General features: G+C 38.6%; 1 protein-coding gene across 1 annotated transcript in view; it reads left to right on the top strand.

The window, feature by feature from the left end:
• Positions 1–18288, top strand: part of NPHP3 (nephronophthisis 3 (adolescent)) — a 48013-nt gene that overhangs the window by 1601 nt on the left and 28124 nt on the right. Inside the window, exons 2-8 of the mRNA XM_006840030.1 lie at positions 2886–3011; positions 4492–4642; positions 7555–7713; positions 9150–9283; positions 12013–12173; positions 14653–14809; positions 17522–17596. Of these exons, the coding sequence (XP_006840093.1) occupies positions 2886–3011; positions 4492–4642; positions 7555–7713; positions 9150–9283; positions 12013–12173; positions 14653–14809; positions 17522–17596 (963 nt within the window). The remainder of the gene's footprint in view (positions 1–2885; positions 3012–4491; positions 4643–7554; positions 7714–9149; positions 9284–12012; positions 12174–14652; positions 14810–17521; positions 17597–18288) is intronic.

The raw sequence follows: 18288 nt of genomic DNA, 5'->3' as shown, positions 1-18288 counted from the left end.
TCATCACGGTCAACTCTACTTTGAGGAGGCAGCTCTTCCTCACTTGCATTTTTAGTGCCTTCCAACCTGAGGGGCTCATTTTCCGGCACTATATCTAATGGTGTTTCTCTGCTATTCATAAGGTTTAAAATGACTAAATATTCTGAAGTAGTTCGTCTCTCCTTCCTAGTCTGCCTTCATCTGGAAGCTCATCTGAAACCTGTCCACCGTGGGTGACCATGCTGGTATTTAAAATACCGGTGGCATAGTTTCCAGAATCACAGCAACTCACTAGCCACCACAATATGGCAAATTAACAGACTAGAAGCTGGGTTATATGAAGAAAAATGTGGCATTAGGATTGGAGAAAGACTCATTAACAACCTGTGATATGCAGATGAAACTTGCTTGCTGAAACTGAAGAGGACTTAAAATACTTACTGATGAAGATCAAAGACCACAGCCTTTGGTATGGATTCCATCTCAATGTAAAGAAAACAAAAATCTTATCAACTTAGAAAAGATTGAAGTTGTCATGGACTTCCTTCTTGGATCAACCAGAAACGCTCACAGAAATAGCAGTCAAGAAATAAAACGATGTATTGCTTTAGGCAAATCTGCTGTTCAAGACCTTTTTAAAGTGTTGAAGAGCAAAGATGTCCGCTTGAGGACCAAGGTGTGCCTGACCCAAGCCATGGCATTTTCAATCACCTCATATATATGCTAAAGCAGGACAGTGAATAAGGAAGACTGTAGAAGAATTGATGCATTTGAGTTGTGGTATTGGAGGAGAATATTGAAAGTACCATGGGCTGCCCAAAGAACAAATCTGTGTTGGAAGAAGTACAGCCAGAGTGCTCCTTGGAGGCCAAGATGGCCACACTTCGTCTCTCATACTTCAGACATATTGTCAGGAGTGACCAGTCACTGGAAAAGGATATTATGTTTGGTAAGGTGGAGGGTCAGAGAAAAAGAGGAAGACCCCCCAGCAGGATGGATTGGCAAAGTGGCAGCATCAATGAGCTCAAACGTGGCAACAATTGTGAGGTTGGCCCAGGATTGGGCAGTGTTTCATTCTGTTGTGCATAGAGTCGCTATGAGTCGGTACCATCTTGATGGCACCTAACAACAACAAGGCAATTCAAACTCACCAGCTGCTCCTCGGAAACCCTATACAGGGTCACCATGGGTCAGAACCAACTGATGGCACTTAACAATAACAACAAAGGCACACACATACAGAACTTTGTGGACATCTGTTTAAGCAACTCAACCAGCACTTTCTGGGAGTTTTACTCCAAAATTGTACAGACCCAAAGTGGATCTCATGTCTCTATTGATCTTCTCATGAGTTTTTCAGGAAGCTCATGTTGTTATTGTTAAGTGCTGTCCAGTCAGTTGCGACCTTGTATAGGGTTTCCGAGGAGCAGCTGGTGAACTTGAACCGCCACTCTTGTGGTTCAAAGCAACTTTGCAGTTCAGTGCATTAACCCACAGCGCCACACCAGGACTCCTGTAAACTCACAAACCACCCAATTTTCACCATCTTAATGACCATGCCGGAAAATCCTTCTGAGATGTAGTCAAAGTCCCTTTGATCCATTTGACTGATTTACTCAAAAAACAATTCTTGTGTGATCTCCACCGGAATAGTATATAAAGTAAGAGTTTCATTTTCTGTAATGAAAGCTTTCAGATTTTGTACCATCCAAATTTGGGCCCTTCTGAGGGTTGGTGTGTGTGGTTTGTTTACTCTTCTTCTTTACCATTCAAGACTCTTCTAGTGTTGTTGAACTCCACACAGTAAGAATTGAATGAACTCCCAGATTCATTTTTTCTACAAGAAAATCTTTCTTCTAGTCTTGGTTTTCTTGAGTGAGGTTTCTTTGTTTTTTCATTAGCATTGCTTTTCATTTTCATTGCATTGTTGTCTAAGAAGACATACTTATCAACAATATATATGTGGTCATTTACACATTTTCTCTTGGGCAGTCTATAGATTTAACTGTATAGAAGGGATTTGTGATTTTCAAATAGCTGGTTTCATGTGTCCGTGACACTGTCAGAAATAAGGAACTCAGCCACCTTCGTGCTGACTGCGTATTGGAGGTGACTTTGAGATGACAGGTAGAAAAGAAGACTGAACCACACCGGGCAGTAAGAGTTGACAAATGTCACAACCCTGATTACACCTGTTTACAATCCTGATTCTGTATGTAACTTGGTTGGTTTCCTTCTCACATATCTAGGCATTAAAACAAAAAAGAAAACAACACCAAAAAAATCCACCCCATACTTAATTATTCAAACAACAATTGTTGTTGTTGTTAAGTGCTGTTGAGTCGATTCCAACCCACAGCAACCCTGTGTAGGGTTTCCAAGAAGCACCTGGTGAGCTTGAACCACCAACCTTGCAGTTCAAACTGACTTTGCAGCCTTGCACATTAACCCACAGCACCACCCCAGGACTTCATTAGAGACCTGCAATGTACCAGACACCGAAGAGCACTGGGAATAACAAGATAAGTAAGACATGCTACAAAGAAATACACCTTCTTGCAGAATTAGTTATCTCTCAAATTAAGCTTTAGAAATTGTAAATTTTGTTCTCTTAAAGATGGAAAATACGGAGGCATAGGTAAGTTTAAGAGTTGATCGGTATTTCAAAGAAAAGTATAACTTCTGTTGAAAACTGAATATTGAATTGTCTGCATTTGCTACATCAAGAATGTTTGCATTTTTATCACTCTGTGTTTGAATAAAATGGCAAGATGCAGTTCTTGATAATTGGTACAACAGTGAGCAGATTGGTGAACATTTTAAGCCATATAATATCTATGCAAGATAACGTAAATTTGGGGAGGGATGTTATTTTTATTAAAAACTAACAAGGTCAATTATTCCAGGCACTTCAAAAAACTTATCAGAAGATACTTCGAGAAAAGGAAAGTGCTTTAGAAGCAAAATATCAAGCAATGGAGAGAGCGGCTACATTTGAACGTGATAGAGATAAAGTGAAAAGGCAATTCAAGGTAAATTCCCTACTTTCTTCACTCCCAAAATGACAGCAATAAAAATAGTATATTTATAAAGTTAATATCATACTGTGAAGAATGTTGTTGTCAAGTGTCGGCTAGTCAATTCCAACTCATAGTGCCCCTGTACAGGGTTTCCGAGGAGCAGCTAGTGGGACTGAACTGCCAATCTTGTGGTGTGCGTCCAGTGCTTGTCTTACAGCACCATAGCAGGAGTCCATGGTGAAGAATAAACTCATTAAGCTGTTTTGGTCAAATTGATGCCAACTCATGGGTTTGTGGTTTTTTTTTTTTATCTCTGTGGAATAAGGCACTGGACCACAAGGTTGGTTTGAACAATAAGGTTTGTTCAGATTACGTGGACTTTTCTTATGTGATAATTCTGGGTGGGTTTGAACTAGCAAAGCATAGGTTAGTTTTGCTATAAAAACAATTCTTCCATGATCTCCATTGCAGTAGTATATAAAGAGAGAGATCCTTTTTCTGTAATTACAGCTCTCAGATTTTGGACCATTGGTTTTGGCCCCTTCTGGGGATTGGTGTGTGGTTTGTCTACTCTTTTTCATTACTGTTCGAGAGTCTGGTGTTGTGTAGTGCAAACTGCTTTTACCACCAGAGACCCTATGAAGAATTGGTAGAAGTAAATCATTTAGGAGTCCTGGTATGGCACTGCAGGTTAATGATCTGGACTGCAAGATCAGTTTGAACCACGGGGTCGGCGGTTCAAGCTTACCACCCGCTCCTCGGAAATCCTATACAGTGTCACTATGAGTAGGAACCAACTTGACACTTAACAACAACAACATGGTGCTGTAGGATAAGCACTAGATAATTTGAACTGCAATGTCAGCAGTTCAAAGTCACCAACTGCTCCTTGGAAATGGAGGGTCACTGTGAATTGGAAGTGACTTAATGGCACATAACAACAACAACAACAAATGGTCCCACAAAGATTTACAACATTGGAAACCCTATGCAGGGTAGCTATGAGTCGAGACCAACTCCACAGCCGTTAACAACAACATAGAAACTAGAATACTTCTTACATTTTTGAGTTACATTTTCTAAATTTGTGGTAATTTTAAAGAAAAATTATAAAAGCAAACATTTAAATAAGAATTTTGAAAACAAGGTAAGTGTTTTTATATGGAGAGAAGACCTGTGAAAATATTTCGAGATATTTTGTGGGAGAAGAAATTACTGACATTTAGTGGGAGGAGACACATTTGCTAATCACTGTGGAGTGCACAGGACAGTCCCACACCACAAATGTGCATCCTGCCTGGAATCCCAGTGGGTTCCAGTTATGACACAGTGAGTGAAAGGAAGTGGGATTATTGATCCTACAAAAGAGGAGATCAAAGAGCAAATGGGTAGAGTATTGGTTTTATGCATAAGAAGCTTTTCCCTTAAAACTTGCTTGATATAACTTTTTAATTATGAAAAAAAGGTTTAAAGTTTAAATTTCTTTTTAAAGATTTTTAGGGAGACCAAGGAAAATGAGATTCAGGACTTACTGAGGGCTAAGCGAGAGTTGGAGAGCAAACTTCAGAGACTCCAGGCTCAGGGAATCCAAGTATTTGATCCTGGGGAGTCTGATTCAGATGACAGCTGTACAGATGTTACTGGTAAATGTACTTTCTATTTATAGTATTTTGAGCTTTCAGCATAACGGTGCTGCTATTGTAGAACCAACATTGAATCCTACTTATCTTCTTCCTTTTACTTATCTATATTAGCTAGGTGATTGCTTTGACTACTATTAAGAATAAAATTTAGTTTCTTTCTCTCTCTTGCAGTCCTCCAGCTTTTATTTCACTTTTCCTCCATGATGTATATGCAAGCTGTCAGGGACTGAGTTTCCTTCTGTCTTATTCTTGCAGTAATTTTAACCCATAGCTTTTCTGTCTCTGGTCTAAGATTGTTGTACCAGCTCCTGTCATCATAGCTGCATTTTAGCCAAAGGGAAGTGGGAAGCAGGGAACACATTTCTTTCCTGGAAGCCTCCACTTTGAAGATTCACAGACCATTTCTGCTCAAATCCCATAGACTAGAACTCTACCCACTGGACTCCGACGCATAGCAACTCACAGGACCGAGCAGTGCTGCTACATGGGGTTTCCAAGACAATCTTGATGGAAGCACACTGTCACATCTTTCTCCCACAGAGCAGCTGGGGTGTTCGAACCTCCAGACTTCCATTCAGCAGCCTACTGCTTAACCACTGAGCAAGCAGGGTTCCTTGACCAGAACTATACCTAGGAAGAGTGGAAGGTGTATTCATTAGGCAGACAGCCATATGTCCAACTAAATTTATTCTTCTGTTACTCAAGGAAGAAGACAATGGATGTTGATTAGTTGGTTATGTGCCATGGCATTGGTTCCACCTCATAGTGACCCTGAATAGGGTTTCCGAGGCTGCAAATCTTTACAGGAGCAGAATGCCTCATCTTTCTCCTATGACACAGATGGTAGTTTCAAACTGCTGACTTGAAGTTAACAGCCCAATTCGTAACCACTGCGCTACCAGAGCTGCTTGAACGGATCTTGTTGTTAAATACTGCGGAGTCAGTTCCGACTCATAGTGACCCTACACAGGGTTTCCGAGGTTGTAAATCTTTATGGGAGCAGAAAGCCTTATCTTTCTCCCACGGAACGGCTAGTAGTTTCAAACTGCCGACCTTGAGGTTAGCAGCCCGACAGTTAACAGTCTCTGTCACATTATTTTTGAATATAGTAACAATCATTTAGAATCTTTGCATAATATCTTACTAAGTGGTTTTCAATAAAAATTTGTAAAGAATTTAAAACATTTTAATTTTATAATTCAACATTTATAGAATGTTTTATCTAGAAGAAAGAAAAACTTGAAATTACACAATGAAAGGGCTTACCATCTTCCAAGAAAATACAAGAAATTAGTGGAAAAGTATACTGATACTGAGCAAGATAAAATGTGTTCTAAATGTAGTGAAAAATGTAGTCACTCTCTTGTTTGTTAAGAACTGTAATTATATGTTTACCAACTGACTGCAATTTGAAGGGAAGTAAGTCAACTGATAATTCCCTTTTAATTTGTATATTAATGCCATTGGAATTAATACCATGACCAGCATACTGCGGCAGTGTATGTCTAACTTTTGAGGGGAAAAAATGAAGTGATCCTAACTGACCAGGAGTAACTGAGCAAAAAATTTCTATGCCCCACATTCATCTGGGAGGTCATTTCAGTACTGATATGTTAAAATAGACAATGGTTCTTGTAGTATAGATGTCTTGGCTGTTCAAGACTTTTCCCTCTTAGGTTCTCTTTCTTCATGCTTTGATTTAAACATGAATTAAGAATGCCAAAGAGAATGTCACCCATTTGAGATTCAAAGTAATCTCAATTTAGGCAGAAATTTAGACCAGATCCATCAGATGTCAGCAATGAAACCCTTCATTCCACATCCTCATGAATCTGACTTGAATTTCTGGCAGTTCTCTGTTGATGTACTGTTTTAGCCATTTTTAAATTATCTTCAGTAAAATTTTACTTGTTGGTGATAATAAATTATATTGTTTGATGATTTCCACATTCTGTTGGGTCACTGCTCTTTGGAATGGGCACAAGTATAGCTGTCTTCTAATCAGTTGGCCAGGTAGTTGTCTTCCAAATTGCTTGGTATAGATGTATTTCTCCTCATTTTGGGTTGTTCACCAACAGCAAATGAAGGTCCCAAAAGCTTTATTCCATTCACATCATCAGGGTCAACTCTGAGTTGGTCGGTTCTTCCCCAGTTGTACTGAGTGTCTTCCAACTGAGGAGCTCATCTTCCATTGCTAAATTAGTAGTCTGCCTCCCTTTCTTCCTGATCTTAATCTGGAAGCTCTGCTGAAATCTGCCAACCATGGGTGGACCTGCTGGTTTAACATACCGGTGGCATAGATTCCAACATCATAGCAACACTCAAGCCAGCACGGTAGGATAAACTGACAGACAAGTGGTGGGTGAACCTAAGCTATAAAGTTAGAAGTGGTGTTAATTTTTCAACTTCTCTCTCATAATTCCTTTATTATATTAATTTCCTTTTATTTTCATCTCTTTATAATCCCCTCTCTGAATCTGAGATGATAACCAGAATTTTGTTAAGCAGAAAAGTGGTAAAGTACTTCCAAAATCACTAAAGTTAGAATTTTGTTGTATTTATAATAACCTAGTATTTTTTTTTTAATTAATGATCTTGTTCAGAGTCTTTAACAAACTTCTGAATGTGCCTATATTTTGATTTCACTGACCTGAATATATAAATCCAGGCTCTGCCACTCACTCCCTTTGTGACAGTGGGCAAATTCTTTAGCCTCTCTGAGCCCTAGAATTCTCCTCTGCAAAGTGGAGAAAGCAGTACATGCCCTTACTTCATAGGAGTGTTTCATGAATTGAATGAGCTGGTCCATGCAGAGTCCTTGCAAAAAGACCGGCACCTAATAAATTCTCAATAAATGTTCAAAATTTATAATCATCATTGGTTTTTCACAAGATCACATTTCTTGCTTGTAGCTGCTGGAACCCAGTGTGACTACTGGACTGGCAGAGCCCTGGGAAGTGAACCTTCCTTTGGGAGTATGATGATGATGCAGCTCCAGCAGTCCTTCCGAGGCCCAGAGTTTGCTCATAGTTCCATAGACGTAGAAGGACCCTTTGCAAACGTCAACAGAGGTAATGTATGCTCCTTTCCAATTACCTTGCCAACCTGTGTAGCTGTTCATATACTATAACTTTGCAAAAGGGAGAACTGACTTCCATTGAGCATGAGTTCTGTGTTGTGAGTCTTCTCTTAACATGACAGGCCAATCTGGTCTAGCAGGTTCTAGTAACTGAGCTGCTGATCAGAATTCTCAAGGTTTTCGTTGAGTAGCAAGGGGGTCACATAGAGTAACTCAGCAAGAGTAGTTTTCAGTTTTTCCCTCTGCTTTTTTGGTGGTGTTGAAGATTAAAGCAGGTTAAGACACACAAGAGAAAAAAACATGTTAAGTAGTAGTTTTAGTCAAAATCGTATTTTTACTATTTTTATATAATTTGGTGTCCATAGTAGTTCTTAGATTTAGTCACAATTTCATCATCCATGCAGACCTAAGAAGTTACTAGTAACTGTATTTTTTTTCTTAAAACTAGTATTTTTTATCTTTTTGAAAAAAAAATTTTTTTTTAACTTTTACCTTTTGAATTAACCAAGTATGTCTTAAAATTATAAATATCATGCTTGCATTTTATGTCACAGTTTAACTTTTCTTTTTGACTCAGTATATTTTTAGAATAATAATTAGGTAAAATCATAGACCAGACCGCCTAAGACAGGCAGCGTCCCTTAAACAAATAATAAATAAGGGGGAATCTGTTGCAGACCGTGCAGACCCGATCAGGAGTTCAAGTCCCTGTGGGCCCAAGCGTTGCTGACCGTCCAAACCATAGGCTCTGAGGATCAGACTTTAGCCACCTAGCAGACATAGCAAAATATCCCTTATCTGATTATTCAGTTATGCTGGTTAGTAATTCCATACATGAGCCCTGGATACCCACAGATAAATGTAAAAACCTTCCCTAAAAGCCAAGACGGTAAATTCCAAAAATGCAAAGTTTTTCCCCCCCAAAAAAGCTAAAGAGGATATAGAGAAACTCTGCTAATTGATGGTATGTGGAGGGGATTATAATCAATGTAATGAAACAAGGTATATGAATGTTTGAATGTGAAACCGATGATGTGCCCTGAAAACTTTCACTCAATCCACACTAAAAACCTTAAAAAAAAAAAAAAAAAAAATCATAGACCAGCATGGAATTATGGGCTTCCTTCAAATAGCGAACTGATTGAACCGCTCATGAAAAATAGGTCCATGACATTGGACTAGAAACACTAGTACCCCAGGGGACCCCACGGGGTGACATTTGTTGCTTCGAATCTCAGAATCGAATGTGAGGTTAGAGAACTAATTAACTTCTAACGTCAATCCTAAAAGCTGTGTCAGTTGTAATGTATGAGATTACACTTCATCCTATGATGGCTATTGTAGGGTGTTTCAGACTCCTCTTGAATTACCTTGTCCAGTGTTTTCCAGATTTTTTTTTCATGAATTTATGAAAAATCTTATTTTCAGATGATTGGGATATTGCTGTGGCTAGTTTATCACAAGTCACTCCCCTGTTTTCGCATTCTCTCTGGAGTAACACTGTCAGGTGCTACTTGATTTACACAGATGAAACCCAGTCTGAAATGGAGCTTTTCCTTAAGGTGAGGATATTTATAAATTCTCTATTCACTGATATAGAACACAACTTAATACCATGTGTTATTTATGATGCTACTGGAGTCCTGGTGTAGCGCTGTGGGTTAATGCGCCAGACTGCAAAGCTGTTTGAATTGCAAGGTCAGCAGTTCAAGCTCACCAGCTGCTCCTCAGAAACCCTATACAGGTCGCTATTGGTTGGAACTGACTCGATGGCACTTATCAACAACAACGATGCTACTATATTTAACCAAGTCGTCTATTACCTACTACATTAAATTTCTTAAAGAACAGGAAGCAACCTGGGCCTTTTTTTGTTGTTGTTATATATGTTACATTTGTTATTGTTGTTAAGTGCTGTTGAGTCGGTTCCGACCCATAGAGACCCTGCATAGGGTTTCCGAGGAGTGGCTGGTGGGTTTGAACTGCCGACCTTGTGATTTGAAGTCTAGTACTGATTTACAACACCCCACCAGGACTCAAAACGTGCCGCATGGAAGACACACCAGCCCTCAGCCAATCCCCCAGCCTCAGGTCCCAGGAATGCTACATAGATGTAATTTATTACTATGAAGTTCTATTAGCATTAATGGGAGATGGCGCCACAGCATAAGCACTGGACTGTGAAGGACAAGATCAGATCATTGGTTCAAACCCACCAGCTGCTTCATGGGAGAAAGATGAGACTTCCTACCCCCACAAAGATTTAAAGCCTTGGAAACCTTATACAGGGTTGCTATGAGAGGACACTTAACAACAACAACAATTAGCACTGAAATCTTAAATTCCATGCACTGGACTGCAAAGTCGGTTTGAACTGCCAGGTCAGTGTTTCAAGCTCACCAGCCACTCCTCGGAAACCCTATACCGGGTCGCTGTGGTTCAGAACTGACTCAACGGCAGTTAACAACAACAACAGGCCCCTGCTGTGGTGCTGTAGGGTCATCACTGAACTATGAACCACAAGGTTTGCAATTCAAACCTACCAGGTGCTCCTTGGAAACTGTACAGGGTCGCTATGAGTCCCAACTGACTTGACAGTACTTAACAACTACATGCTCCCAACTGCTTGAATTTAAGAAATTCAATGTCCTATAGACTAGTGCTTCTCAAAACTTCCATGTGTATGAGATCACCTGGGGTTAAAATGCAGACGCTAATGTAACAGATCTGAGGTAGGATCTTGGTCCACATTATCAGTGTATTAAAGAAGAATGTTGCTGTGTTGTTAAGTGCTGTTGAGTTGGTTCTGACTCTTCGCAACCCTGTATAAGTTCTCTGAGGAGTGGCTGGTAGGCTTGAACTACTGACTTGTGATTAGCAGTTCAGTGCTTATTCTACAGTGCCACACCATGAATCAAGGATTTTGTTCTTGTTGTGTCTTAGTTTTCACTTTCTGGGAATAAGAAGAGAGAAAAAGAAGGTTCTAACTGGTGGTAGAAAGTTTTGAATATCAAATTAAAGTGGTGGAAACTTTATGATCTTGGAATGCTTCAATGTACACTCTACCCCATGTTTCAGCCCCTTGTTGAGTGTGCCCGTTATGGTATCTGCCATTTGTATCGATGCATTGGTTTCATATTATAACAAGATTTAATTATTGGCAGGGTTTTCAATATTTCAGTTTTAAAACTATTTCTAGTAGGGGGAGAGAGTATCAATAAATTATAACTGATGGGCAAATTTTAACCCACTGCCTGTTTTTACCCTGTGGAAGGATTGGAAAAACAAAAGTCAAAAAATGAATAATATTTTGTGATGTGTGAAAATTTTATGGAACTCAAATTTTAGTATCTATAAATTTAGTTTTATTAGCACATAGACAACTCATTAGTTTATGTATTATTTGTGACTGCTTCACACCACATCAGAGAAATTTGTGGCACAGACCAAACAGACAACAACTCATGTTAAGGTAGTATTTTTAAAAAAAATATTTGCCATCTGGATCTTTACAGAAAAACTTTGCCAAATACTGTTTTAAATCAATTTGCTATATTAATATCTATCAAATTATTGATTAATAAATTTATTTAGCTCTCCTTTGTGGTATTAGTTAATTTTGATAAAAAAAGAGAAAATATTTTAAAGCTCCAAACTTCCACTCACTAATTGAATATAGGCTATTTCCTAGAACATTTTGAAGTAATTATTAATGTTTTACATAATAAAAGTCATAAGTATGTAGTAACCTAGTTTGTTATAAGCCAATATCTTTTTAATTTACTCTGTCTGTTTTAATATTCTAGTATATTATGGCAAATGCTTTTTACTATATCAATCTATAAATCTGTATTTTTTACTTTTTTAAAGGAGTTAAACAAATGTCTCATAAATTAATCATTGTTGTTGCTTTTGTTAAGTACTGTTGAGTGGGTTCTGACTCACAGTCACCCTGCATAGGATTTCCAAGGAGCAACTGGTGGGTATGAACCGCCAACCTTGCAGTTGGAATTCCAGTGCTTACCTCACAGCACCACACCAGGACAGATACTTTCTCTGGTTGTTTTAGGTTTTACTAATGAGACAAATTTTCTGAGTTAGAAAATAGCCAAGTTGTTAAGCTGTTGGTATTTTGTTTTATAAAAACTTTTTTCTTCAAAGGTTTTAAAAAATGTTACTATATAATTTTAAAAATTTAAACTAGAAAATACTCAGTACAATCTGTTCTAAATCATGCTTTAGTATGATACTAGTTAGATAAATTATATTCTTCTGTGTTTTAATTTTCTAGGAATATTCACCTAAACTTAAAAGAATGTGTGAAACCATGGGATATTTTTTCCATGCTGTGTATTTTCCAGTAGATACTGACAATCAATACCTCACTGTTAGAAAATGGGAAATTGAGAAGAGTTCATTAGTTATTTTATTCATTCATTTAACGTTACCAAGGTAAGCTGAAAAAAAAAATGTATAATATATTGCAGGAGTTAAGCTGTTAAACAGAACTAAGATTGCCAAATGAATTTCAAAAATACATTTTAATTGTCATTTATTGGAGAAGGTGCCAAAAAACAAACTTGCTGCCATTCTGTCGATCTGACTCATAGTGTGCCTGTACAACATAGAACGGCCCCATAGAATGTCCAAGGCTGTAACTCTTTACGGAAGCAGATGGCATATCTTTCTCCCTAGGAGCCACTACTGGTGGGTCCAAACCACCGACTCTTTAGTTACCAACATTTAACCACTGTACCACCAGGAAGTCTTGGAGAAGATACCAAAACTAACTGCCATTGAATTGATCCCGACTCATAGTGACTATACGGTGGCTGTGTGCCATGGAGTCGGCTCCGACTCATAGTGACTCTGTACAGGGTTTCCAAGGCTATAAATCTTTACTGGAGCAGAAAGCCTCATCTTTCTATGTAGATCAGATTAAAACTACTCCTGTGGGTTCTGAGACTGCCTCCTTACGGAAGAAGACAGTGTCCATGTTTTTTCCCTAAGGAATGGCTGGTGGGTTTGAACCGCTGACCTTGCGGTTAACAACCCAACGTCTAACCTTCTGTACTACCAGGGCTGCTTGGAGAAGGCACAGCAGAGGGAAAATGATCACCCTTTTGACACTGCATTTACACCTGTTCTTCTTTACCCTGTTTAATTTGGCCCATGCCCCTTCATGGCAGAATCAGAGAAAAAAAACCTCTTACAATGAAGAATGGGAACCAAAATATGCAGAGTTCAAGAGAGACTGGCTAGGTATGATTATTCCAGATAAGGATTTCAAAATGGGTATGCTTTGCCTATAATAGGGACTCCCTCATTTTGTTAGGACTTCCGTTTCGCACTCCAGGCTCATGTTCATGGTTGAACCTAAGTAGAAGGGAAGACTTTTCCCTTTGTGCTGTAACCTTTGGTCCTGGCAGCACCAGGGACTGAGACTGATTTTCTCTTCAGTGCATCCCCCATCTTTTTCAAGGGGACATAGTTTCCCCTTGGGAAGGCTTCAGTGCCCAGAGGATAACTGTACTCTGTCTCAGGGTTTCTTATGCCCATTCTTGGTTTCTTTCACAGTTCTTGGTTTTATACATGGTCGTTAAGAGTCTCTTTATAGAACTTAGTTAAGAAGAAATTCTTTATCTCTGAATGAACTTTCTTTATCCCTAGTCAGCCTCACTGGTTTCCTCCTCCCCGAGCTCACAGAGTGGCCTCTCTCTAATAGCTCCTCCCTGTTCCCTCCCCATTGTTCCCTATTCAAGCCAGTTTCTGACTGGGCTCTAAAAGCACAAATTATTAATATATTTTCTGGACTGACAAGCTATCTAGCTTCACCAGTTGTCAACTCATGTCAATTGTGTTTCATATGTACCCTCTCCACAATCCTCACACCAAATTATCTGTATCAAATCCCACACATCATATCACTCATCTGCATATCATGTATTGATTTTTAAAGGGAGTGGTCTTGAAATGGGAATATGCGCCTAGACAGAAGGACCACTCTTTAGAATTCAGGTGGGCTACAGACTTTTCTTCCAAGGCAATCATAGATGGTCCACTGAAGTGCTACGATTCTATAAAAGAGGATCAAAACGATCTTAATATGGAACTTGCTTGATTTTAATAGATAGGAATGTCAGAAAAACGTAACAGGATATTCTTCTGTTTTATATTTTGGGCTGGTACTTAAGTTCATTATGCAAATTCTGAAGGCTGGAATAGCTCCTACACTCACTCACATACACACACACACACACACACACACACACACACACCTCTCTAGAGAAGGGAACTGGTTGTTTTCCTTACAGTACAGAAAATCCCATTTTATTTGTCAATTCTAGCATTTGTCTAGAACTGCAGTACTGGTACAAAGTCTTGTTTTCTACTGTATAATTTTGTATGGTAACAGAGTTAAGGTTTCCCCTCAGGTCATCTAACCTCTCCCATTTGCTCCCAGTTCATTTCTATACTGTGTCTTGTATGTACATATGTCAGTCATTTATTAGATGAGAAAGGGCTAAAGGGTGAAACCTTGGAGCTGACAATGTTTGTGTTTTAATTTGGAAATTGTGTTTGTAAATGGAATTATGTTTTCTATTTGTTGGCAGTCTCCTGAGTCTGATTCATTTTGAGCCATGTTAAGTTGTAGAGTTAAGATTGCTTTAGGTTAAAAAATAGAACAAAGTTATGTATTTTTTAAAAATTTTTGATTTAATGTACAATTTATTGTACCTATGTTCATTGTCTGCTAAATAATACATTCTGTTGTAAGACTAAGCTATAAAACTTCCTTTTTTGGAAAGCTTCTCTTGTTCTGTAGCTGGGTCTTTTCTGTTACTGGTCTTTTGTTGGCAATTAGATTAATTGACTGAGCTGTTTGATGCCACTACCTAGCGTAGCACACAAACACTGATTTCCAATGTAGTTTTTTATCAGAAGACTGTGAAGAAGCTTTCCTGAAAAACCCTGAAGGAAAACCCCGGTTGATTTACCATCGTTTGGAGGATGTAAATGTCAGTTCTGACTCAGTCCAACAATTCATTGATCAAGTTTCTAAACTAAACAAGAACAACAAAGCCAAGGTAAAAGTGAGAGGGTCCTGCTCTGTTTTAAATCTTATATATGAACCTTGATGAGAGAAATATCAAAAATAGTGAGGCTTTTAACAAACAACAATGAAGTTTGAGGGTATTTTATATAAATTTGTATTTGCACCCATGTCTTGTGAACCTAAATATGAATCAACTCATTCATCTGTTTACTTATCAAATACATATTGAGTACCTACAATGTGCCAGATACTCTTTTAGTACTTGAATACAAAATTAAATTGTAGAGCTTAGATTTTAGTGAGGAAATATAACCAGAAAATAATATAATAATTAAGATAATATAGTGCTGGAGGATAAGCACTGGACCTCAAGTTCTGTTTGAACCACAAGGTCAGCAGTTCAAACTCAGTAGCTGCTCCTTGGAAACCTATACAGGGTTGCTATGAGTCAGAACCAGCTTGACTAGCACTTAATAGTATCTTAAAAGGTGATAAGTTCTACGAAAAATGATTTAAAAATATAGTAGGGTTAGGAAGATGGGAGGTTTGGTAGCAGGGGGAAGGGACAGTTGCTGAATTGAATTGGAAGGTTAGGAAAGGCGTCACTGAGAAGGTGAGATTGAGCAAATTCTTAAAGAAGGAGAAGGAGTCACCATGTAGGTATCAGGCAAAAGAAGATGCTTGTCAGAGAGAAGAGCTAGAGTGAAGACCATGAGGTGAGAGTGAGCCAGGCATGTCTGGGGAAAGGAGGAAGTTAGTGTGGCTGGAGCAGAGTGAGTGAGGAGAGATTTGCAGGAGGAGAGGTCTTTGGACAAACTTTGATACTTGAACGAACAGAATGGGCTATGAGAGTCATCCTAACCAAGCCCATTCATTGCTGTTGAGTCCATTTCAACTCATAATTACCCTATGGGAAAGAGATAATTGCTCCATAGGGTTTCCAAGACTGTGATCTTTATGGAAGCGTACTGGCATGCTTCTTCCACCAAGAGACTGGTGAGCATGAACCACTGATGTTTTAGTTAGCAGCCCAGTGCTTAACCATGAGGCTCCTTCTGTATAGCAATGGGTATAAGACAAAGAATGGAATAAAGTGTACTACACAGCTTACAAGGATATGATCTGTGTGTGGACAAATCATATTCTTTTCTGTGTTGTTCTCCCAAGCTGTCTGTCTACTGAACAAGGATTAGTATAAAGAGGAGCTTTTTTTATAATGATCATTCCTAAGACTATTAAGCAAAACAGAAAAAAAAAGCTTATGATGGGTGTGAGAAAGAGTTGATCATCCCTGATGCATGGTGTAATATTTTTTAGAATAGAGATTACAGGCTTTGTGTTACTGTCTGGCACTGTGGGTTAACACGCTGAACTGCAAAGTCAGTTCAAACTGCCAGGCCAGGGCTTCAAGCTCACCCGCCGCTCCTCAGAAACCCTATGGGTCGGAACCACCTCGATGGCAACTCTTAACCACAAACACAATATGGCAATAGCTTGGTAAATGTGATATAGTTAATACTAAGAGTAAAATTGAAATACATCCTAGGATCTTGACAAAGTTTTTATTTCTCTGTGGCCAGCCAGAAAATACGATCAAATGTAAAGTCAAGCATTTTTCTTTATATCATGTTGTATGGAAAAGATAGCTTCAGGCCTGCGCAACAGATTAAACCAAAGAACCTTAGATTAAAAGAAGTGTATTTTTATTATCATTATTGCCAGACCTGTCTCCTTTCTGTTTTAATTATTTTATATCAGACTAGTCTTCTTGTTCCCATGAGCTATGGAACCTTTTAGTTTATAAATATGGCTTTCAAAATTGTTGTTGTTAAGTGCAGTTCAAACCAACCTTGTGGTCCAGTGCTTATCCTACAGTGTCACATAGTACACTAGAACAGTGAGCAACTTTTATAAAATTATAAGTAAAATAAGATCTCTTTACCATGGTAGAGATGTAAATGTAGGGCAACTTCCCATGTCTCTTCACTTGATCTGTTTTCTAAAACCATTGACTTGTTCTAGTCTTAGCTAACATTGATCGTTTATTAGCAATGCATACGTTCACTAGAGATAGGACATTTTTCTTCCAGTAAACCCAGAAGACAAGTTTTACATTTTTTTTTTTTGTAGAATTATAGCTTTACTGGCATAAAAGTTTATTTTGATACATTTTGAAGGTTATGTGTGCTGTTGTTGTTGTTGTTGTTGTTAAGTGCCGTTGAGTTGGGTCCGACCCATAGCGACCCTGTACAGGGTTTCCGAGGGTGTAAATCTTTACGGGAGTAGAAAGCCTCATCTTTCTCCCGCGGAGCAGCTGGTAGTTTCGAACCGCTGACGTTAAGGTTCGCAGCCCGATTGTGGTTTGAAAATGCCTAAGACAAAATTTGTACATGTAGCAAAAATGTGTACTTTTTATTGCAACATTGTTTACATAAAATACCATGTAACTGAATGCTCTGTAAACTATGAAAATGTAAACTCCCTGTGACCAGTGTGTGACGAGTCACGAGTTTCTTGGAGACGTTATTCATCTTGCCTCCACTGTCTCCTCTGTAAAATGGAGTGTCTCCATGGTAGGGTTGTTATGAGAGTAAATTAACTGATGTATGTAACCTACTTTAGAACAGTGCTTGGCATATAGTAAGCATGGTTAAAGTTTTTATCACCGCCTCTTCTTCCTGTTGTTGTTATTATTGTTTTCTGGTGGTATTTCCTTGTTAAACTTTTCTCTTTTTCTCCTCAGATCATTGATCACTCAGGAGATCCTGCAGAAGGAGTGTATAAAACGTATATTTATGTTGAAAAGATTATTAAGCAGGTACATGTACATTCCTTGTAAGGTTCCATCTAAAATACTTTTAAGACTTTTCACTCTAATTGAATTTTCCAGACAAAACTCTAGTTTGATTTTTGAAAACCACACCTGGGAAAAGCGCCCTTGCTTCTGTTGGGAGCTCTTCCTCTTGGTGTTGTATCACTGGACATATTGATCACTCATCCAGCTCCAAGGGCTAATGTGGGGTCTGGGAGCATGGGACACAGAGGTGTCTCAAGCTGAAAATGTCTATATAAAAAGTCTCAAGTGTTACCTTGAAATTTTATGTAAGTTATATATTCTGCTCCATATTATAACTGTGCTTATATATTTTCAGTATAAAAAATTTCAGTTTTAAATTATAGATCAGCAAAAATATCAACGGTTATAATAACTCCACTCATTTCCAATAAAACGTACCCTATAGGAAGATGTGAAGGAGCTTGGTGATCCAGTGGGTTATGCGTTGAGCTGCTAACTACAAGGTCAGCAGTTCAAATCCACCAGCCACTCTGCAGGACAAAGATGAGATTGTCTGCTCCTGTAAAGATTACAGCTTTAGACAGTTTGACTCTGTCCTGTGGGCTGCTGTGAATTGGAATAGACTTGATGGCAGTGGTTATAGAAGATGTACCATGTTTGGCCTGTGGTTGCCGGTACCTTCTGGGACATCTCCTAGTGCTCCAAGGACCCTA

Source organism: Chrysochloris asiatica, unplaced genomic scaffold (genome assembly GCF_000296735.1).
Source record: "Chrysochloris asiatica unplaced genomic scaffold, ChrAsi1.0 scaffold00028, whole genome shotgun sequence".
Lineage (NCBI taxonomy): Eukaryota > Metazoa > Chordata > Mammalia > Afrosoricida > Chrysochloridae > Chrysochloris > Chrysochloris asiatica.
Note: the sequence above shows the minus strand (reverse complement) of the source record. Positions and strands in the feature narration are given on the sequence as shown.